The sequence below is a fragment of the Nicotiana tomentosiformis genome, chromosome 8, assembly GCF_000390325.3.
Source record: "Nicotiana tomentosiformis chromosome 8, ASM39032v3, whole genome shotgun sequence".
NCBI classification, from domain to species: domain Eukaryota; kingdom Viridiplantae; phylum Streptophyta; class Magnoliopsida; order Solanales; family Solanaceae; genus Nicotiana; species Nicotiana tomentosiformis.
In genome coordinates this window covers 68,998,432-69,019,604 of record NC_090819.1, presented here as the reverse complement: position 1 = coordinate 69,019,604, position 21,173 = coordinate 68,998,432, and the positions used below count along the sequence as shown (strand labels likewise).

At 43.0% G+C, this 21,173-nt stretch overlaps 1 protein-coding gene across 1 annotated transcript; it reads right to left on the bottom strand.

The window, feature by feature from the left end:
• Window positions 1-336: 336 nt before the first annotated feature.
• On the bottom strand, window positions 337-20,703 carry LOC138897643 (uncharacterized). The gene is made up of 3 exons (XM_070183638.1): window positions 20,054-20,703; window positions 861-1,372; window positions 337-677 (listed from the first exon to the last, which is right to left on the bottom strand). The coding sequence occupies exons 1-3, from the start codon at window positions 20,701-20,703 to the stop codon at window positions 337-339; spliced, it is 1,503 nt and encodes a 500-aa protein (XP_070039739.1).
• Between the last annotated feature and the right edge of the window lie 470 nt (window positions 20,704-21,173).

Genomic DNA, 21,173 nt, shown 5'->3' with positions numbered 1-21,173 from the left:
AATGATGCCCTTATCAAGCAAATCTTGCAACTGCTCCTTCAATTCTTTCAACTCTAGCGGGGCCACGCGGTATGGCAGAATAGAAATGGGCTGAGTACCAGGAGCTAAATCATTACAAAAGTTAATATCTCTATCGGGTGGCATCCCCGACAGATCTGTAGGAAACACCTCTGGAAACTCATGAACAACTAGTACTGAATCCATGGAAGGAACCTCGGCACTAGAATCGCGTACATAAGCCAAATAAGCTAGACACCCCTTCTCAACCATATGTCGAGCCTTCATATAAGAGATAACCCTGTCGGTAGAATGTCTAGGAGTCCTCCTCAACTCTAATCAAGGAAACCCCGACACAGCTAAGGTCACCATCTTGGCGTGGCAATCCAATATAGCATGATCAGGTGGCAGCCAATCCATACCCAAGATGACATCAAAATCTACCATATCGAGAAGTAGGAGATCTACGCTAGTCTCAAGACTCCCAATGGTAACCTCACACAAACGATATACACGATCTACACTAAAAGAGTCTCCCACAAGTGTGGACACATACATAGGAGCACTCAAAGAATCACGAGATACAACTAAATATGAAGCAAAGTAGGATGACACGTAGGAATAAGTAGATCCCGGATCAAACAGAACTAAAGCATCCCTATGGAAAACTGAAACAATACCTGTGATAACAGCGTCAGATGACTCAGCCTTAGGCCTGGCTGGGAAAGGATAACATTGGGGCTGGGCCCCACCATTCTGAACCACGTCTCTGGGACGACCTCTAACTGGTTGGCCTCCACATCTAACGGCCTGACCTCCACCTCTAACAGCCTGACCTCCACCTCTGGCTGTCTCAACCCTGCCTCTAGCTGGATGAGTAGGCGGTGAAGCAACCAGTGCCGGAACCATGGCACGAGAACACTGCTGCTCTAAGCTACCCGGTGCCCGAGTACAAAATCTAGCAATATGCCTCGAGTCACCGTAAGTATAACAGGACCTCGGCTGCTTTGACTGCTGACCCTGAAACTGACCCTGTCGACCTAAGTAACCACCCTTAAAACTCTGGAGCGGAGGTGAACTAATAGGATCTGGTGGTGCAGTGTAGGCTAGCTGATCGGGATGAGGCAAATCAGGGCCGCAACCACCTGAAGCACTGTGAGATGCCTGGAGCGATGAATGATACGGCCTGGGAGGATGGCCTCTACTGAAAATACCCTTACCTTCAGACGGGGTGCCACTGAACCCACCAGAATGACGAGGCCTCTCATCAGACCCCTGCCCCCTCTCTTGAGCAAGAACTACCTCGATCCACCTAGCAACATTAGCAGCCGTCTGAAAGGAAATCTCACTCCCGGTCTCCTTGGACTTCTGTATCCTGATAGGGTAGCGAGTCCATCAATAAACCTCCTTACCCTCTCTCTCTCTCTCTCTAGGAAGCAGAAGGAGAGCATGACGGGCTAGATCAACAAAACGAGTCTCGTACTGAGTAATAGTCATTTTTCCCTGTTGGAGATGCTCGAACTGCCTGCGGTAATCCTCTCTCAGTGTGATAGGAAGGAACTTCTCTAGGAATAGCTGAGAGAACTGGTCCCAAGTAAGAACAGGCGACCCAGCTGGTCTGGTCAACATGAAATCCCTCCACTACCTCTTGACGGAACCCGTCATCTGAAATACAGAAAAATCGACCCTATTGGTGGACGTCTCGACTATACCCATCTTCCGCAGCACCTCATGGGAGCGGTCAAGATAATCCTATGGGTCCTCAGAAGGTGCACCACTAAAGTGAACTGGGAAGAGCTTTGTGAACTTGTCCAATCTCAATAAGCCCTCAGAAGACATGGCAGGCCTATCACCGGCCTGTACCACAATAACTGGATTCACTACCCCAACTGGCAAGGCTGCTAGAGACTGATACTAGGGAGCAATCTGCTCCGGAGTGTGAGTAGTGGGAGTCTGTGCTCCTCCCCCAGCCTGAGAGACGGCTGGTGCCACAGGAAATGCACCGGCCTGTTCCACACTCTCCATATGGCCCACCAAACGGACTAGAGTGTCCTGAAGCACTAGGGTGGCGATGAACCCCTCCGGGACCTGAGCTGGTCCAACAGATACAGTCTGAGCTGGAACATCCTCATCAAAATCTACCTGAGGCTCCACTGCTGGTGCTGCTACTCGAGATCTAGGCTGAGCTCTGCCTTTGCCTCGACTACTAGCGCGACCTCCGTCTCATCCTCTGCCGCTAGTAGGAGTTGCCACTAGGGTCTCCGGCTGCTGTCTAGCTGAAGATGTTTCATGTGTTCTCTCCATCTACTGGAGGACAAGAATAAAAGAGTTCAATCAGCAATGATAGAACAAAATCGCATGATAAAGAAGAATAGAAGTGAAATTTGTTCCTAAACTTCATAGCCTCTGGAAGATAAGTACAGACGTCTCCGTACCGATCCTTCAGACTCTACTAAGCTTGCTCGTGACTCGTGAGACCTAAGTAACCTAGTGCTCTGATACCAACTTGTCACGACGTGAAATTTCTACCTTCGGGGCCGTGATGGCGCCTAACATTTCACTTGCTCGGCAAGCCAATGTTAGAGGATCTTTAAGCCAATTTTTAATCAATTCAATTAAGTAAAACCAATTACGCCCGAAAAGAAACTAAAACGGAATACAAATAACATAAAACCAATAATATCTAGGTACAACCTGTATCTAGAGTCACAAGTTCACGAGCTTCTAAAATCTCTATAAAATAGGGTTTGAAATAAATACAACTGTCTCGAATGAAAAGAACAATAAATAGGGGAAATGGAAGGAGACTTCAAGGTCTGCGGACGCGAGCAGATATACCTCGAGTCTCCAAATGCAAATCTGAGCTGGTACGCTTCACGGATAGCTGGGACCAATACCAAAATCTGCACAAGAAGTGCAGAGTGCAATAAGAGTACAACCGACCCAATGTACTCCATAAGGGTCGAGCCTAACCTCGATGAGGTAGTTACAAGGTTATGACAGGACACCGACATAATTAAACTTGTACAGATGGAAATATATATATACAACATAACATTAAATAAAGAATTAACAAGTACTATTGGGAGGGGACTGTCACGCCCCAAAACTAGAGGAGCGCGACCAGTGCTCAACCGAGTGAACCCGGCCAAGCAAGCCTATTAGATTTCCTTCTAACCAAACTCATTCATGAATAAAGAGAATATATATGTTTTCGTTAATTAACCAATAAAGAGATCATGTTGCAATACCAATTTCTTACCATAAGTTACTTTATTTTAATGTCTCAATTCCAAACACATTTTTCATAATCTGAAGTGGAAATAGTAATTCAAGCACAACACTCGAGTTTGACTTCCCCACCACCATCATACAAACCACACTATGTCTACGGAGCCTCTATAGATAAAGATGAGTTCAGTGATAATGCCGGCAATAAGGCTCCGGCTATACCTCAAAAAACAAATACACAAAGAACAAAAGATACATGACCCCGGGATGAAGTGGGGCTCACCAAGTCAGCTGGGAAGAAGGTGTGCTACTATATCTGATCAATATCTCTTGATGTGGAACCACCTGCATCCATTTAAAGATGCAGTGCCCCCGGCAAAAGGGACATTAGTACCGTCGAATAGTACTAGTATGAAAACTAAACACCAATTTAAAAATTCAGAAATACAAGGTGAATATTGTTACAACCCAAATTCGCATATCATAGATCACGCCGTAAGGTAGTCGACGTAAATCCAAGAAGAGATTATCTTTGAGATGATAATAAGTTAATCCTATTGGTCTTAAACGATACAAGGGTGTATAAGAGTGGTTAACAAGTATTTGAAGTTAAGCTAATCAAGGATGTTGTAACCCGTATTTTCGGGTAACACTAGAGGTGATTAATTGTCCCAAGAGGTAATGTTTTAATGTATTTAAATCATATAATATCCGTATCATAAGTTTTGAAGTCAAGCAAGTTATGAAACAAAAGTCGATAAAAGTTGTCGCAACTTAGGTTTATAATTTAACTTAAACTTTAGGTTAAATGTTACTGCATTTTACTCCCAATGTGCTTGGAATTATGGGGTGATCTACCTATCAAATTGAAGATCTATGAGTCTAGTTTCCAACGCATTAAACCGTTCGTCGATACGATCTCGGAATAGAGAGATATTCGCGTTTTCACGAGAGTGCGCCAAGCTGCTCTCTATGGGGCCCACAAAGGCGGTTTAAGACATTTGGACATATATAAGATAACTCAACCCCGTTTTAAGTCATTATTTTTCAGTATATTCAGAACTTATAACCCTAAAAACATTCTCTCAAGGTTCTCTCATGATCCAAGACCCAAACAAAGGGCAAACAACACAAATCAAATGTCGGGAATCCCGTGGTGCTAGTAAGTTTCTTGTTTTTCTTGTTGTTGCTGATTTTTGTGTTGTTCCAGCTCGTGTGGGAGGTTGTTTTAAGTGCTTTATGTTCTGTAAATACACCTTCAAGTTTTTAATATCAACCCTAGGTGATTTCAAGTCTTCTAAAGTAATTCTAGTGCCGAAAAACCCGAATTAATTGCTAGTTTCGCTTCCTTGTTCTTGTGGCAGAATTGAAGGGATATTTCGTGGAAAATTAAGGTCAAATTGGAGTTGTTCTTTCTGTTTAAAGGTAATGAACCTCTTACTCTATATATATTTAAGATTATCCAAGTTGTGGCTAAGTCGTTGATGCTAGAACTTGTGAAATATATATCGAAAGGCTTGGTAGTAATGTTGTTAGTTGGTGGACTGTTTTGGAGGCTCAATATGATTATTAATGATGTTGTTTGGGCTGTTTGGTGATTGTATTGACTTGTGTGAAGTCATATAAATAGGGGAGGTGCTGTCCGTTTCATCGTAAAATAGGTTGCGGTCGATACATAATAGTTACGACGCTTAAACGATAATGATAGTGTCATTTCTTTTATTGTAGACTAAGGAGTCGTGACATTTGCATAGCTTGAGGTTGGGCAGTATATACAAGGTATGTGAGGCTATCCCCTTCATTCTTTTGCACGACTCCAATTGTACATAATGTAATGAACGAGCTCCCAAAGATACTCTACTCTTAGAAGCTAGCAGTACTTACATTGCTGCCCTTCTTATGAAACGATTGATATTGATGTTACTTCTCTTATTCTTATATTATCAATGTTGTTGGTAGTTCCTGATTCTTATAAGATTCTTGATGAAGAGTTAATCCTAATAACGTGTACGAAGGATACCGACCTTACGTCACTCCGAAAGGTTCAAAATATGATTCCAACGAGTCCAGCATGCATCATATATATGTATCTATTTTACTCTACCGAGCCGCGCTATAGTCGGCCGGGTATGGCACCTATTGTGCAACCACTGATCAGTTGGGTTTTACCGAGCTCCACGTGGCCGGGTATGATTCTACCGAGCCCTATGATGGCCGGGTACGTTTTACCGAGCCTATTATGGCCGGGTACGATATGATGATGATGATGCCCACAAAGGCATATGTTTTAAACGTTTATGTATATATATATGTATGTATCATGTATTTCATGTCAGTAGCCCTCAGAGGTACCCAGATGTCACAGGTTGTATATTCCCTATCACTGTTTACATTATTGTTCTTACTTATGCTATTCTGCCTTACATACTCAGTACTTTATTCGTACTGACGTCCTTTTTATTTGTGGACGCTGCATGTCGTGCTGCAGGTCCTGATAGACGGGTAGACGCAGCTCCCCCATCACAGTAGGCTATCCGGTTCAGCGTTATTGGCAAGATCCTTTCTCCGGACTTGCCGTGGTCTTGGTATGCATTTTTGTTATAGACATTATGGGTATGTCGGGGCCCTGTTCCGGCAATGTTGTAGCACTTATGTTCTTTTAGAGGCTCATAGACAGGTGTCGACTCATGTATGGTTTGGAATGCCTTGTCGGCTGATTTTTGTTGTATAGTCTTTCATGGCACCATGGTAGCTCGTACCTTATATATAGTTTCTTGACAGTCTTGTCGTCCTATGTTACGTATGTTCATGACATTATCTTTCATTGTTGGATGTTCATGATCCATGTCTTTCATTTATATTGGTCTTGTCGGCCCTTAAAGATAATAAGGAAGGTTAGATAAAATGTACGTTGGTGCTCGGCAAGTATGGCCCGGGTGCTAGTCATGACCCTCCAGTTGGGTCGTGACAAACTTGGTATCAGAGCAAGTCTGTCCTAGGGGTTGTCTATGAGCCGTGTCTAGTAGAGTTTTGATTATGGATGTGTAGCGCGCCACATTTATAATCAGGAGGCTACATGACATCTAGGGTTGTTACCTTCTTCCTAAATCTAGATCGTGCGTAGAGTTGAGTTGTAAGTGTTCATATCTAATATTCACATTGTTTTCTTTCAGCGATGCCTTCGACTAGGAAGCAAGCGATTAGTAAACGGCTTGATACAGCTGTGGGCGAGGGTAACATTCAGGTCCCTCCAGCCAGAGCAGGCCAAAGTGAGGCTCAGAGTGAGATGCCGTCTCATACCTCTCCGTCTCCTCCAGAGGATATTAGGAGGCACCCAGTACATCCAGTTCCACCGTCTGGCACTACAGACCACGATATGCGCAGTGCAGTGCAGTTGTTGACTAGCTTGGTAGCTGCTCAGGCTCAGAGGCAGAATACCGGTGTTGCTGATAAACCGGTTAGTGCGAGAGTTCGTGATTTTATTAATCTAGACCCTCCAGTGTTTACCGGATCAGATCCCAAGGAGGACCCACAAACATTTATTGATCAGGTTCATCGTACATTGCGGGTTATGCATGCTAGTGATACGGAGGCAGTAGAGTTGGCTTCTTATCGGTTACGGGATTTAGCGGTTTTCTGGTATGATAGTTGGGAGAGATCTAGGGGTCCGAACGCTCCTCTAGCCGTGTGGAAGGAATTTTCTGAGGCCTTTCTTCGTCACTACTTGCCAGTTGAGATACGAACGAGCAAGAGCTGATAAGTTCTTGAACCTTCGACAGGGTAATATGAGTGTACGAGAGTATAGTATACAATTTGATTCTTTAGCAAGGTATGCTCCCCATATGGTGGCCGAAATGAGTGATAGGGTGCATCTGTTCGTGAACGGGTTGGGACCACATCTGATAAATGAGTGCACAACAGCCTCCTTGGTAGAGGGCATGGATATTTCCCGTATTCAGGCTTATGCCCAGACCCTAGAGGATCGTAAGCGCCAGCAAAGGGCAGATAGGGAGCAGGATAGGGGCCAGCATAAGAGGGCGAGATTTGCAGGGTATTCTGATGAGTTCAGAGGCAGTATCAGGCCCCAATCTTCGAGGAGTTCGGCGCCACCTGTAGCTAGTGCTCCTCCACAGTTTCAGAGGCCTCGGTATGATCGATTTACCTATTTTGGTTCAGGTCAGAGTTCGAGGGCATCAGGTTCACAATTTCATAGAGATACGAGTCAGACGAGACCCCCAACACCTCGTTGTGATCAGTGCGGCAAGGCCCACTTTGGACTGTGCCGTCGAGGTTTCGATGCGTGCTATTCTTGCGGACAGCCTGGCCATATGATGCAGGATTGTCCTAACAGAGGAGGTGGTGGTATGGCTCGACCGACTGGATCTGTGTCTGGTTCTTCCTCATCAGTTCGACCTCCAGCACAAGGTTTTCAGCAGTCGACAGGTCGTGGTAGAGGTAGAGGTTCAGTGCCGAGTTCGAGTGGTGCTCAAAATCGAACCTATGCTCTAGTAGGTCGACAAGATCTCGAATCGTCTCCGGATGTTGTTACAGGTATATTGTCTGTGTTTTCTTATGATGTATATGCGCTAATTGATCCAGGATCTACCTTATCATATGTTACACCCTTTGTGGCTAATAAGTTTGGCATTGAACCTGAATTGATAAGTAAACCACTTGCGGTATCCACTCCGTTAGGAGATTCTGTGATTGCTAGAAGGGTATATAAAGGTTGCACTGTGATGATTTGTAGTCGTCAAACCTCGGCAAATTTATTTGAGTTAGAAATGGTTGATTTCGATGTGATAATGGGAATGGACTGGTTGGCCTCATGCTATGCAACTGTTGACTGTCGTACGAAGATGGTTAGGTTTCAGTTTCCGGGTGAACCCACCATTGAATGGAAGGGGAACATTGCTATGCCGAAAGGTAGGTTTATTTCCTATCTTAAGGCAAGGAAGATGATCTCAAAAGGTTACATTTATCATCTTGTTCGTGTTAGGGATGTGGAGGCGAAGCCGCCTACTCTACAATCCATCCCCGTGGTCAATGAATTTCCAGATGTTTTCCCAGATGAACTCCCAGGCCTTCCTCCTGAAAGGGAGATTGAGTTTAGCATTGATGCGTTGCCTGACACTCAACCGATCTCTATCCCTCCATACAGGATGGCCCCGGCAGAGTTGCGAGAGTTGAAGGCGCAGTTGAAGGACTTGCTGGATAAGGGTTTCATTAGGCCTAGCACTTCACCTTGGGGTGCACCAGTCTTGTTCGTGCGGAAGAAAGATGGGTCGTTAAGGATGTGTATCGATTATCGACAGTTGAATAAGTTTACAATAAAGAACAAGTATCCACTTCCAAGGATTGATGACCTTGTTTGACCAACTCCAGGGTGCCAAGTATTTCTCCAAGATTGACTTGCGTTCAGGGTATCATCAGGTAAGGGTTAAGGATAAGGATATTCCAAAGACGGCCTTCCGGACAAGATATGGGCACTTTGAGTTCTTGGTGATGTCGTTCGGGCTAACAAATGCCCCAGCAGCTTTTATGGATCTCATGAATAGTGTATTCAGGCCCTATCTTGATGTGTTCGTGATCGTATTCATTGATGACATTCTGGTGTATTCTCGTTCGGAGGCGGAACATGCGGGCCACTTGCGGATAGTATTACAGACCCTTCAGGATCATAAGTTATATGCTAAGCTCTCTAAATGTGAATTCTGGCTGAACTCAGTAGCATTCCTTGGCCATGTGATATCTGATGAGGGTATTAGTGTCGACACTCAGAAGATCGATGCAGTGAAGAATTGGCCGAGACCTACAACACCATCAGAAGTCCGCAGCTTCCTGGGGCTAGCAGGGTATTATAGGCGGTTTGTAGAAGGGTTTTCCTCTATATCAGCACCATTGACTAAGTTAACACAGAAAGCTACCAAGTTCCAGTGGTCTGATTCTTGTGAACATAGTTTTCAGGAGCTAAAGAATCGATTGACATCTGCGCCAGTGCTCACTCTCCCAGAAGGAACAGAAGGTTATGTGGTATATTGTGATGCCTCAGGTATAGGTTTGGGGTGCGTATTGATGCAACGTGGGAAGGTGATTGCTTATGCATCACGACAATTGAAGAAGCATGAAAAGAATTACCCGACTCATGATTTGGAATTGGCTGCAGTAATATATGCTTTGAAGATATGGCGGCACTACTTATACGGCGTCCATGTTGACATCTACACAGATCACAAAAGTTTACAATACATCTTCAAGCAGAAGGAGTTGAATTTGAGGCAGCGTAGGTGGCTTGAATTACTGAAAGACTATGACGTCGAGATATTGTACCATCCTGGTAAAGCCAATGTTGTGGCAGACGCTCTCAGCCGTAAGTCAATGGGAAGCTTAATACATATTGAGGCAGGTAGACAAGGGTTGACCAAAGAGCTTCACCAGCTGGCCAATATGAGAATCAGATTGTTGGACTCTGATGACGGAGGTGTTACTGTACAGAATACAGCAGAATCATCTTTGGTAGCCGAGGTAAAAGCACGGCAATATGAAGATCCTACCTTAGTAAGATTGAGAGAGGGAATTCAGCAGTGTAAGATTACAGCTTTCAAGATCGGAGGAGATGGGACACTGAGATACCAGGGCCGATTATGTGTGCCTAGTGTGGCAGGGTTGCGAGAGAAGATTATGATTGAGATTCATCAGTCCCGATATTCTATCCATCCTGGCTCGACAAAGATGTATCATGACGTTAAGGAGCAGTATTGGTGGGACAACATGAAGAAGTCTATTGCAGAATTTGTAGCCCAGTGTCCTAATTGTCAACAAGTAAAGATCGAGCATCAGAAACCCAGTGGATTGATTCAGAATATAGAGATTCCGACCTGGAAATGGGAGGTGATTAATATGGACTTCATTATTGGATTACCTCGCTCTTATCATAAGTTTGACTCCATTTGGGTGATAGTTGATCGACTTACAAAATCTGCCCATTTTCTACCAGTTAAGACAACTTACACGGCTGAAGATTATGCGAAGTTGTATATCAAGGAGATTGTTAGGCTTCATGGTGTGCCGGTATCTATTATATCAGACCGAGGAGCTCAATTTACGGCTAACTTTTGGAGGTCTTTTCAGAAGGGTTTAGGCACACAAGTAAATCTCAGCACTGCATTCCATCCGCAGACTGACGGACAGGCTGAACGTACCATCCAGACGCTGGAAGATATGCTACGAGCATGTGTTCTAGATTTTAAGGGGAATTGGGATGACCATCTGGCACTTATAGAATTTGCCTACAATAATAGCTACCATTCCAGTATTAAAATGGCCCCGTATGAGGCACTGTACGGGAGGAGATGTAGATCACCAGTTGGATGGTTCGAAGTCGGTGAGACAGAATTATATGGGCCAGATTTGATTTACCAAGCCATTGAGAAGGTGAAACTGATACAAGAGCGGCTGAGGACGGCACAAAGCAGGCAAAAATCTTATTCCGATGTCCGACGTCGTGATCTGGAATTTGAGGTTGGTGATTGGGTTTTCCTGAAGATCTCGCCGATGAAGGGTGTTATGCATTTTGGGAAGAAGGGTAAGTTGAGTCCACGGTATATTGGGCCGTACAAAATTCTTCGACGAATTGGACAGGTTGCTTACGAGTTAGAATTGCCATCTGAATTGGAATTTGTCCACCCGGTATTCCATGTATCTATGTTGAGGAAATGTATTGGAGACCCTTCTCGGGTCGTCCCTATCAAAGATGTACAAGTTACAAAGGATCTATCATATGATGAACTGCCAGTGGCTATATTAGATCGACAAGTCCGCAAGCTGAGAACAAAGGATGTAGCTTCCGTGAAAGTATTATGGAGGAACAAGAATATAGAAGAAATGACATGGGAAGCAGAAGAGGAGATGAAGTCTAAATACCCTTACCTATTCCAGAGTGAAAATAACGAGGATACCGGGGGAAAGAAGGACGCATTATAAGGTGAAACGGCTCTATGAGTTAAGCAATAGCTTGTGAATACTCTTTTTTTAATACAAAATGGTGATATGCAGATAATGTACATATCCATAATGCTTTGTATAGTCTTGTATGGCCATAGGTTGGGTTTAACTGCTTGCAAGTTTGGCTAGTGTCCATTTTATAAGGGAAACTCAGCCGGAAATCTCCGTCGGAATCCACGATGAGTTAGACACCCCATAAACCCTTACATTCGAGGACGAATGTTCCTAAGGGGGAGAGGATGTTACAACCCAAATTCGCATATCATAGATCACGCCGTAAGGTAGTCGACGTAAATCCAAGAAGAGATTATCTTTGAGATGATAATAAGTTAATCCTATTGGTCTTAAACGATACAAGGGTGTATAAGAGTGGTTAACAAGTATTTGAAGTTAAGCTAATCAAGGATGTTGTAACCCGTATTTTCGGGTAACACTAGAGGTGATTAATTGTCCCAAGAGGTAATGTTTTAATGTATTTAAATCATATAATATCCGTATCATAAGTTTTGAAGTCAAGCAAGTTATGAAACAAAAGTCGATAAAAGTTGTCGCAACTTAGGTTTATAATTTAACTTAAACTTTAGGTTAAATTTTACTGCATTTTACTCCCAATGTGCTTGAAATTATGGGGTGATCTACCTATCAAATTGAAGATCTATGAGTCTAGTTTCCAACGCATTAAACCGTTCATCGATACGATCTCGGAATAGAGAGATATTCGCGTTTTCGCGAGAGTGCGCCAAGCTGCTCTCTATGGGGCCCACAAAGGCGGTTTAAGACATTTGGACATATATAAGATAACTCAACCCCGTTTTAAGTCATTATTTTTCAGTATATTCAGAACTTATAACCCTAAAAACATTCTCTCAAGGTTCTCTCATGATCCAAGACCCAAACAAAGGGCAAACAACACAAATCAAATGTCGGGAATCCCGTGGTGCTAGTAAGTTTCTTGTTTTTCTTGTTGTTGCTGATTTTTGTGTTGTTCCAGCTCGTGTGGGAGGTTGTTTTAAGTGCTTTATGTTCTGTAAATACACCTTCAAGTTTTTAATATCAACCCTAGGTGATTTCAAGTCTTCTAAAGTAATTCTAGTGCCGAAAAACCCGAATTAATTGCTAGTTTCGCTTCCTTGTTCTTGTGGCAGAATTGAAGGGATATTTCGTGGAAAATTAAGGTCAAATTGGAGTTGTTCTTTCTGTTTAAAGGTAATGAACCTCTTACTCTATATATATTTAAGATTATCCAAGTTGTGGCTAAGTCGTTGATGCTAGAACTTGTGAAATATATATCGAAAGGCTTGGTAGTAATGTTGTTAGTTGGTGGACTATTTTGGAGGCTCAATATGATTATTAATGATGTTGTTTGGGCTGTTTGGTGATTGTATTGACTTGTGTGAAGTCATATAAATAGGGGAGGTGCTGTCCGTTTCATCGTAAAATAGGTTGCGGTCGATACATAATAGTTACGACGCTTAAACGATAATGATAGTGTCATTTCTTTTATTGTAGACTAAGGAGTCGTGACATTTGCATAGCTTGAGGTTGGGCAGTATATACAAGGTATGTGAGGCTATCCCCTTCATTCTTTTGCACGACTCCAATTGTACATAATGTAATGAACGAGCTCCCAAAGATACTCTACTCTTAGAAGCTAGCAGTACTTACATTGCTGCCCTTCTTATGAAACGATTGATATTGATGTTACTTCTCTTATTCTTATATTATCAATGTTGTTGGTAGTTCCTGATTCTTATAAGATTCTTGATGAAGAGTTAATCCTAATAACGTGTACGAAGGATACCGACCTTACGTCACTCCGAAAGGTTCAAAATATGATTCCAACGAGTCCAGCATGCATCATATATATGTATCTATTTTACTCTACCGAGCCGCGCTATAGTCGGCCGGGTATGGCACCTATTGTGCAACCACTGATCAGTTGGGTTTTACCGAGCTCCACGTGGCCGGGTACGATTCTACCGAGCCCTATGATGGCCGGGTATGTTTTACCGAGCCTATTATGGCCGGGTACGATATGATGATGATGATGCCCACAAAGGCATATGTTTTAAACGTTTATGTATATATATATGTATGTATCATGTATTTCATGTCAGTAGCCCTCAGAGGTACCCAGATGTCACAGGTTGTATATTCCCTATCACTGTTTACATTATTGTTCTTACTTATGCTATTCTGCCTTACATACTCAGTACTTTATTCGTACTGACGTCCTTTTTATTTGTGGACGCTGCATGTCGTGCTGCAGGTCCTGATAGACGGGTAGACGCAGCTCCCCCATCACAGTAGGCTATCCGGTTCAGCGTTATTGGCAAGATCCTTTCTCCGGACTTGCCGTGGTCTTGGTATGCATTTTTGTTATAGACATTATGGGTATGTCGGGGCCCTGTTCCGGCAATGTTGTAGCACTTATGTTCTTTTAGAGGCTCATAGACAGGTGTCGACTCATGTATGGTTTGGAATGCCTTGTCGGCTGATTTTTGTTGTATAGTCTTTCATGGCACCATGGTAGCTCGTACCTTATATATAGTTTCTTGACAGTCTTGTCGTCCCATGTTACGTATGTTCATGACATTATCTTTCATTGTTGGATGTTCATGATCCATGTCTTTCATTTATATTGGTCTTGTCGGCCCTTAAAGATAATAAGGAAGGTTAGATAAAATGTACGTTGGTGCTCGGCAAGTATGGCCCGGGTGCTAGTCATGACCCTCCAGTTGGGTCGTGACAAATATGATGAACCAGTGCAGTAATAGAATAATACAGATAACTGTTTAAAACAGAGGAAGCTTATTAAGAGTTATCAATAACATTTATATGATTTAAGATGAGATCCTCTGTAACCATCTTCACACAAAGCGGCCCTGCCGCATCACCCGATGTATGAAGGTGGAGGTGTAAGTACAATACCTCAACTCTACTCAAGCGTCCCTGCCAACTTATTCCAATGTATGCGGGTGGATGTATAACCATAGTACCGAGAACCTACACAAGCGGCTATGACGTCTCACCTCAATGTTTGCAGGTGGAAATACATCAACGATACCAATACTAACACAAAGCAGCTATGCTGTCTCAGCCCAATATATGCGAATGGAAATGCATCAACGATACCAATACCAACACAAAGCGGCTATGCCGCCTCACCCCAATATATGCGGGTGGAAATGCATCAACGATACCAATACCAACACAAAGCGGCTATGCTGCTTCACCCTAATATATATATATATATATATATATATATATATATATATATGAGTGTGTGGTGCCACAACAATACCAAACTATACATAAAGCGGTCGTACCGCCTCACCCTAATGTATGCGGTTGGAGGTGTAGTCCCACAATACCATAATCCCTACACAAAGCAGTTATGCCGCCTCTCCCCAATATATATACGGGTGGAGGTATATCACAATCACAATCTCTATACCATAATCCCCACATAAAGCGGTCATGCTGCCTCACCCCAATGTATGCGGGTGGAGGTGTATCACAATCACAATCTCTACACAACTTGGCATAATAACTTTCACCTAAATCACGACTAGAAATTATAACATGTGGATACATAATCTATAGTTTGGGACACATCCTCAACTTATAATACAATATGATAAGATCATTTGAAACCCGAATTGAACATATATCTTCATCACAAAACTTATCGGAATACTCCATTTATAATAAACATCTCGGAACTTACAAGGAATCAGGAATTCCAATTCTTAAAGAAGAGTTTAGCCAACATACCTCAATTGAGCTTTCTTAAACTCTAAAACATTCTAGAATTCTTAGCAACTTCAATCTATTTTAGAAATATAACAAATTGAACCAAAATTAGGAAGATGATTATGGTTCTAGCTCATTTGAGCATTTTATCAAACACTGGGTGTGCATTAAGGTTTCAAAGTCCTTTTATGGAGGATTCCATCATCCCACAATCCAATCTTTATCATGCTTAGTTCAACAATCGTCCTACACCCCTTGATATCACATGCATGTAAAATAAACAACTCTTATGCCCAAAAATTATCTTGCTAATTACCCATTTTCAGATAATTTTGAAATTAGGGTTTAGGGTGTAGAATCTTACTTCTAGGATGAAGACCTAGTGAGCTTCCCTTCTTAATCTTCCAAAACTTGAGCAAGAATTGAAGAACAATAATTGAAGAACACCTTCTCACTCTAGGGTACTCTCTCTCACTCTAAAATATCAGATTATAGCTCAAAAATGTCCCAAATAGTGTATTTAACGAAATAGGGTCGGGTATTAAAAACCCAAAATTGGAGCTCCGGAACGAAGTATGCAATCGCATAACCGATATGCGGACCGCATACCGGTCGTATAATTGGTTACAAAGTAGCCAAAAGAACTATGTGTGTATGCAGTCCCTATGCAGTCCGCAAAACTGTTATGCGGTCGCATAATGCACCGCATAATAGTTATGCGGTCGCATAGTTGACTGCATAGCTGCTTCCAAAATGGCCCTCTCTTGCTCACTTCTGCGGACATTATGCGGCCTGCAGAGTGATTATGCGATCGCATAATGGACCATATAAACGCACTTTTCCGGCAAAAGTTTTCCTTTACTTTCCCGTGCACTGTTCAACCCAAGGGCTTTACACTTAAGAACTTATTTTCTTTGCAAATTTCAGAGGGCTTTACACGTAAGAACTTCAAAATTTTCCGGGGTGTTACATTCTTCCCCGCTTAGGATCATTCGTCCTCAAATGAGGGTAAAAATCTGTCATTAGCATCTTATGCAACTCAGTTTTTTTTTATACCACACACTAGCAGCCCCAAATTTGACTAACTTCCTAAATTTCAAAAATATTTCGCCAGAATTTCCTTTGTAATTAGGCCTATCCACCTGTCAGAGAGCACCAGAAACACATCCTAACAACATATACATATTCCAACGATATAACATAATACAAAACAACACCAACTGTGGCCTCATAAGCAATATATTTCCAGAAAGGAACACCCTTAATGCCAATTGTTCAAATGATACAAAATTCATAAAAAGTAAGTCTTATAATTTTTTCCTAGATCACAACTTTATAAATACATGGTCATTCAAACAAATAAGGATACATTTTCTTTATTTCTCCCTCAGCCTCCCAAGTAGCCTCTTCAACCTGTTAGTTTTGCCATAACACTTTCACGGATGTAATTTCTTTATTTCTCAACTTTCGGACTTGACTATCAAGAATGGCAACTCGAATTTATTCATAAGTCTATTTCTCATTTATCTCAATAGTCTCAACCGGAACAATGAGTGCCAAATCTCCAACTACTTTCTTCAACATAGACACATGAAATACCGGGTGTACTAATGACATCTCAAGTGATAATTCAAGCTTGTATGCCACCTCACCGATCCTCTGAATGATTTTGTACAGTCCGACATACCTCGAACTCAATTCCCTTTCTTACCAAATTGCATTACACCCTTCATGGGGGAAACTTTCAAGAATACCCAATCATCTTATTGGAACTCCATATCCCTACGACGAACATCCGAATAGGATTTCTAACAACTCTGAGCAATCTTCAATTGCTCCTTAATGATTTTAACTTTTTTCATAGCCTGATGCACAAGGTCTGGCCCTATCAAATCTGCTTCCCCAATTTCAAACCACCCAATGAAAGATCTACATCTCCTACCATATAAAGCGTCGAACGGTGCCATTTGAATGCTAACATGATAGCTATTGTTATATGAAAATTCTATGAGTGGTAAATGATCATCCCAGCTACCTTTGAAGTCCAGAACACAAGCGCGCAACATATCCTCAAGCGTCTAAATAGTCCGCTCTGTCTGCCCGTCAGTCTGCGGGTGAAAGGATGTGCTAAGATTCACCTAATTACCCAAACCTTGCTGACATTTCTTCCAAAACGTAGCAGTGAATTGTGCTCCTCGATTAGAAATGATGGAAACTGGGGTGCCATGCAACCTGACTATTTCTTTAATATACAACTGAGCATACTGCTCTCCACTGTGTCGGTAGACTTAACCGGTAAAAAGTGTTCTGATTTCGTGAGTCGATCCACAATCACCCAAATTGAGTCAAACTTGCGCGGAGTGCGCGGTAATCCTACCACAAAGTCCATATTTATCATTTCCCGCTTCCACATTGGAATTTCTATGTTCTGTGCCAACCCACCGGGCCTTTGGTGTTCGGCCTTCACTTGCTGACAATTTGGACATCTTGCCACAAAATCCGCCACATTCCTCTTCATATCATTCCACCAATAGACTTACTTAAGATCATGATATATTTGTATAGAACCTGGGTGCACGAAGTACCTAAAAGTGTGAGCTTGAGTCATAATTCTTTCCCGGAGACCATCCACATTTGGAACACAGAGTCGCGCTTGGTACCTTAGTGTACCATCATCCATGCCAAGAGAAAAGGCCATGGTCTTATGTTTATGAATCCCCTCTTTCAACTGCACCAACAATGGATCGTTGTATTGCTTCTCTTTGACTTCCACAACAAGCGATGATTCAGCCCTATTTTGCACAATTACCCCTCCTTCACTAGAGTCCGCAAGACGAACTCCCAAACTAGCCAATCGGTGAAATTCCTTGGCTAATGGCCTCTAATATGCCTCCAAGTGAGCCAAACTACCCATAGATTTCCGGCTAAGAGCATCAGCCAAACATTGGTCTTTCCCGGATAATATAGAATATCAATGTCATAGTCCTTGAGTAACTCAAGCCATCTTCTCTGCCTCAGATTCAATTCCTTCTGCTTGAAAATATATTGAAGGCTCTTATGGTCCGTGAATATATCAACATGGACCCCATATAAATAATGACGCCAAATTTTCAATGCAAATACCACTGCCGCAAGTTCTAAATCATGTCTTGGATAGTTCTTTTCATGATTCTTTAGTTGCCTAGAAGCATAAGCTATCACCTTCCCATGTTGCATTAATACACACTCAAGCCCGATTCTTGAAGCATCATAATATAACACGAATCCATCTATACCCTCTGGTAGAGTCAACACCGGCGCCGTAGTCAATCTTGCTTTTAATTCCTGGAAACTCTTTTCACAAGCATCTGACCATTGGAGCTTAATTTCCTTCTGCGTCAATTTAGTCAATGGAGAGGCAAGAGTAGAAAACCCCTCCACAAACTTTCTATAATATCCAGCTAAGCCTAAGAAACTGCGAATCTTTGTTGGAGTTGTAGGCCTCGGCCAATTCTTCACAGCTGCAATTTTCTGAGGATCAACCTTAATCCCCTCACTAGAGACAACATGACCCAAGAATGTGACAGACTCGAGCCAAAATTCACATTTCAAAAATTTTGCATACAACTGGTGTTGATACAGATTCTGCAACATTGCCCTGAGGTGACCGGCATGGTCCTCTCTATTGTGTGAATATACAAGAATATCTTCAATAAACACTATCACAAAAGAATCGAGGAATGGCTTGAAAACGCGATTCATAAGATCCATGAAGGTTGCTGGGGCATTTGTTAGCCCAAAAGACATCACCAGAAATTCGAAATGCCCATACCGGGTTCTAAAAGCTATTTTCAGAATATCCCGCTCCCTGATCTTCAATTGGTAATACCCGGATCTTAAATCAATCTTGGAGAAGTACCTGGCACCTTGCAATTGATCAAACAAATCATCTATCCTTGGTAGTGGGTACTTATTCTTGATTGTGACCTTATTAGGTTGCCGATAGCCAATACACATTCTCAGTGACCCATCTTTCTTTCTTACAAAAAGGACCGGTGCGCCCCAAGGTGACACACTTGGCCGTATAAAACCCTTTTCTAACAAATCTCTCAATTGTTCCTTTAGCTCCTTTAATTCTGCCGGTGCCATTCTGTAGGGTGGAATAGATATAGGTTGTGTGTCTGGCATCACATCAATCCCAAAATCAATCTCCCTGTCTGGTGGGATCCCAGGAAGTTCATCCAGAAAGACCCCCAGAAATTCATTCACAACAGGCACAGACTCATGTGTAGGTGCCTCAGCATCGGTGTCCGTAACCCGTACCAAATGGTAAATACATCCCTTATTGATCATTTTCGTGGCCTTTAGGTAGGAAATAAACCTACCCTTTGGCACCACATCATCACCCTTCCACTTAATAACTGGCTCATTTGGATATTCGAACCTAACAGTTCTAGTTCGGCAATCAAGCTTGGCAAAACATGAATAAAGCCAATCCATCCCCATTATCACATCAAAATCGACCATTCTCAATTCAATAAGATCGGCCACGGTGTCTCGACCACGCAATATGACAACACAATCCCTATAAACCCGCGCGGCCAAAATAGACTCACCAACCGGAGTAGATAAATAGAACGGCTCATAAAGTTGTTCTGGTTCTATCCCAAATTCCATAGCAACATAAGGTGTGACATATGACAAAGTGGAACCGGGATCAATAAGAGCATATACATCATGAGATTGGGCAATCAATATACCTGTGACAACATCTGGAGAAGCCTCTGATTCCCGACGTCTCTGCATAGCATAAAATTTGTTGCGTCCTCCCGAATTATGTGCACCACCCCTAGCTGCACCACGCCCTGTGGGTCCTAGGGTGCCTCGAGCTGGAGGTGTTATGGATGTAGTAGCTGCAGAATTAGCTGGTTGTGCCGCACCTCTGCCCATATTTCGGCGGGACGAGCGGCAATCTCTCTGAATGTGACCCCTCAAACCACACCCATAGCATACTGGTAGGTCCATAAAACAAGACCCAAAGTGCATCCTTCAGCACTTAGGGCATGGAAGTCTGCGCTGATGAAACCTTCTGTCGGGCCGACCCTGCTGGTGGGGTCCCCTGTTGCCCTGACTGGGTCTAGATGACTGTGCACCCATCAAATACTGGGCAAATGATTGGGATGGTCCTGATGACACTCCCTTGAATGCTGACCTACCACCACCACCACCAGAAGAACCACCAAAGTTGTTCGCGGACCGGGCCTTGCTGCTACTCTGACGTTCCATTCTACTCTTCAATTTGTGGGTCTCTGTGGCTTGAGAAAATGCCACCATCTTACCATAGTTCATATCGGAATTCAAGGCAGTTGTAGAGGCCTCATTCATAACTAAGGGGCTAAGGCCTTGTACAAACCAGCGCACTCTAGCCTCCATAGTGGGCAACGTGTGAATAGCATACTTGGACAGGTGCGCAAACTCTATATGGTACTCCCATACATTCATACTACCCTGCTTCAGGCTTTTAAACTCAGCGGCATGAGCTGCCTTAGTTTCAGCAGGCAAGAAATGATCCATAAAGGCATCTGTGAACTCACCCCACCTTACCGGAGAGCTTCCCTCCTCACGGGATTCCTCCCACAACTCAAACCAAGAATAGGCCACCCCTTTTAGGCGGTAGGAGGCCAACTCTACTCCATACGTCTCTATAGCATGCATAACCCGAAGAGTTTTGTGCATCTCATCAATGAAGTCATGGGGGGTCCTCCTCGGGATTAGTACCCGTAAGCACTGGAGGATCTAACTGAAGAAACTTGTTCACCCTGAAACTAGTAGATTCCCCTGGATGACTGGAAAAAGTAGGCCCAACACTCGATCTCTGGTCCTGAGAAGGCACTATCTGTGTCAACATTTGTATGGCTCCCTTAATATCAATATCAGACACACAAAAATAGAAAGCTGGAGCTGGAGGTGGAACTGGAATATCAGTTGGAGGGACCGTTGCACCCTCAATAGGTGTAGGGACAGGTGCGGTCTGATCAGTTGTAGTATCAGGCAGTGTAGTAGCTGGAGGAATATTCTCACTCCTTGGGTGCTCACCCGCATCATCAATTATAGGATCAACTGTCACTCCAGGGGTGACATTGGCTCTTTGGCCAGTTTTTTCCTTCTTCATAGGTGCCATGTACTAAAAATTAGAGCAACGCAGG

Excerpts from the sequence above, each read along its gene's own strand:
- LOC138897643 (XM_070183638.1), bottom strand. The coding sequence starts at position 20,703 with ATGCACAAAACTCTTCGGGTTATGCATGCTATAGAGACGTATGGAGTA. Across the intron at positions 1,373-20,053 it reads CAGGGTCGGCCCGACAGAAG|GATACAGAAGTCCAAGGAGA; the intron begins GTTTCATCAGCG and ends CTACCCTATCAG. Across the intron at positions 678-860 it reads GCCTACTCATCCAGCTAGAG|GTATTGTTTCAGTTTTCCAT; the intron begins GCAGGGTTGAGA and ends CTGTTATCACAG.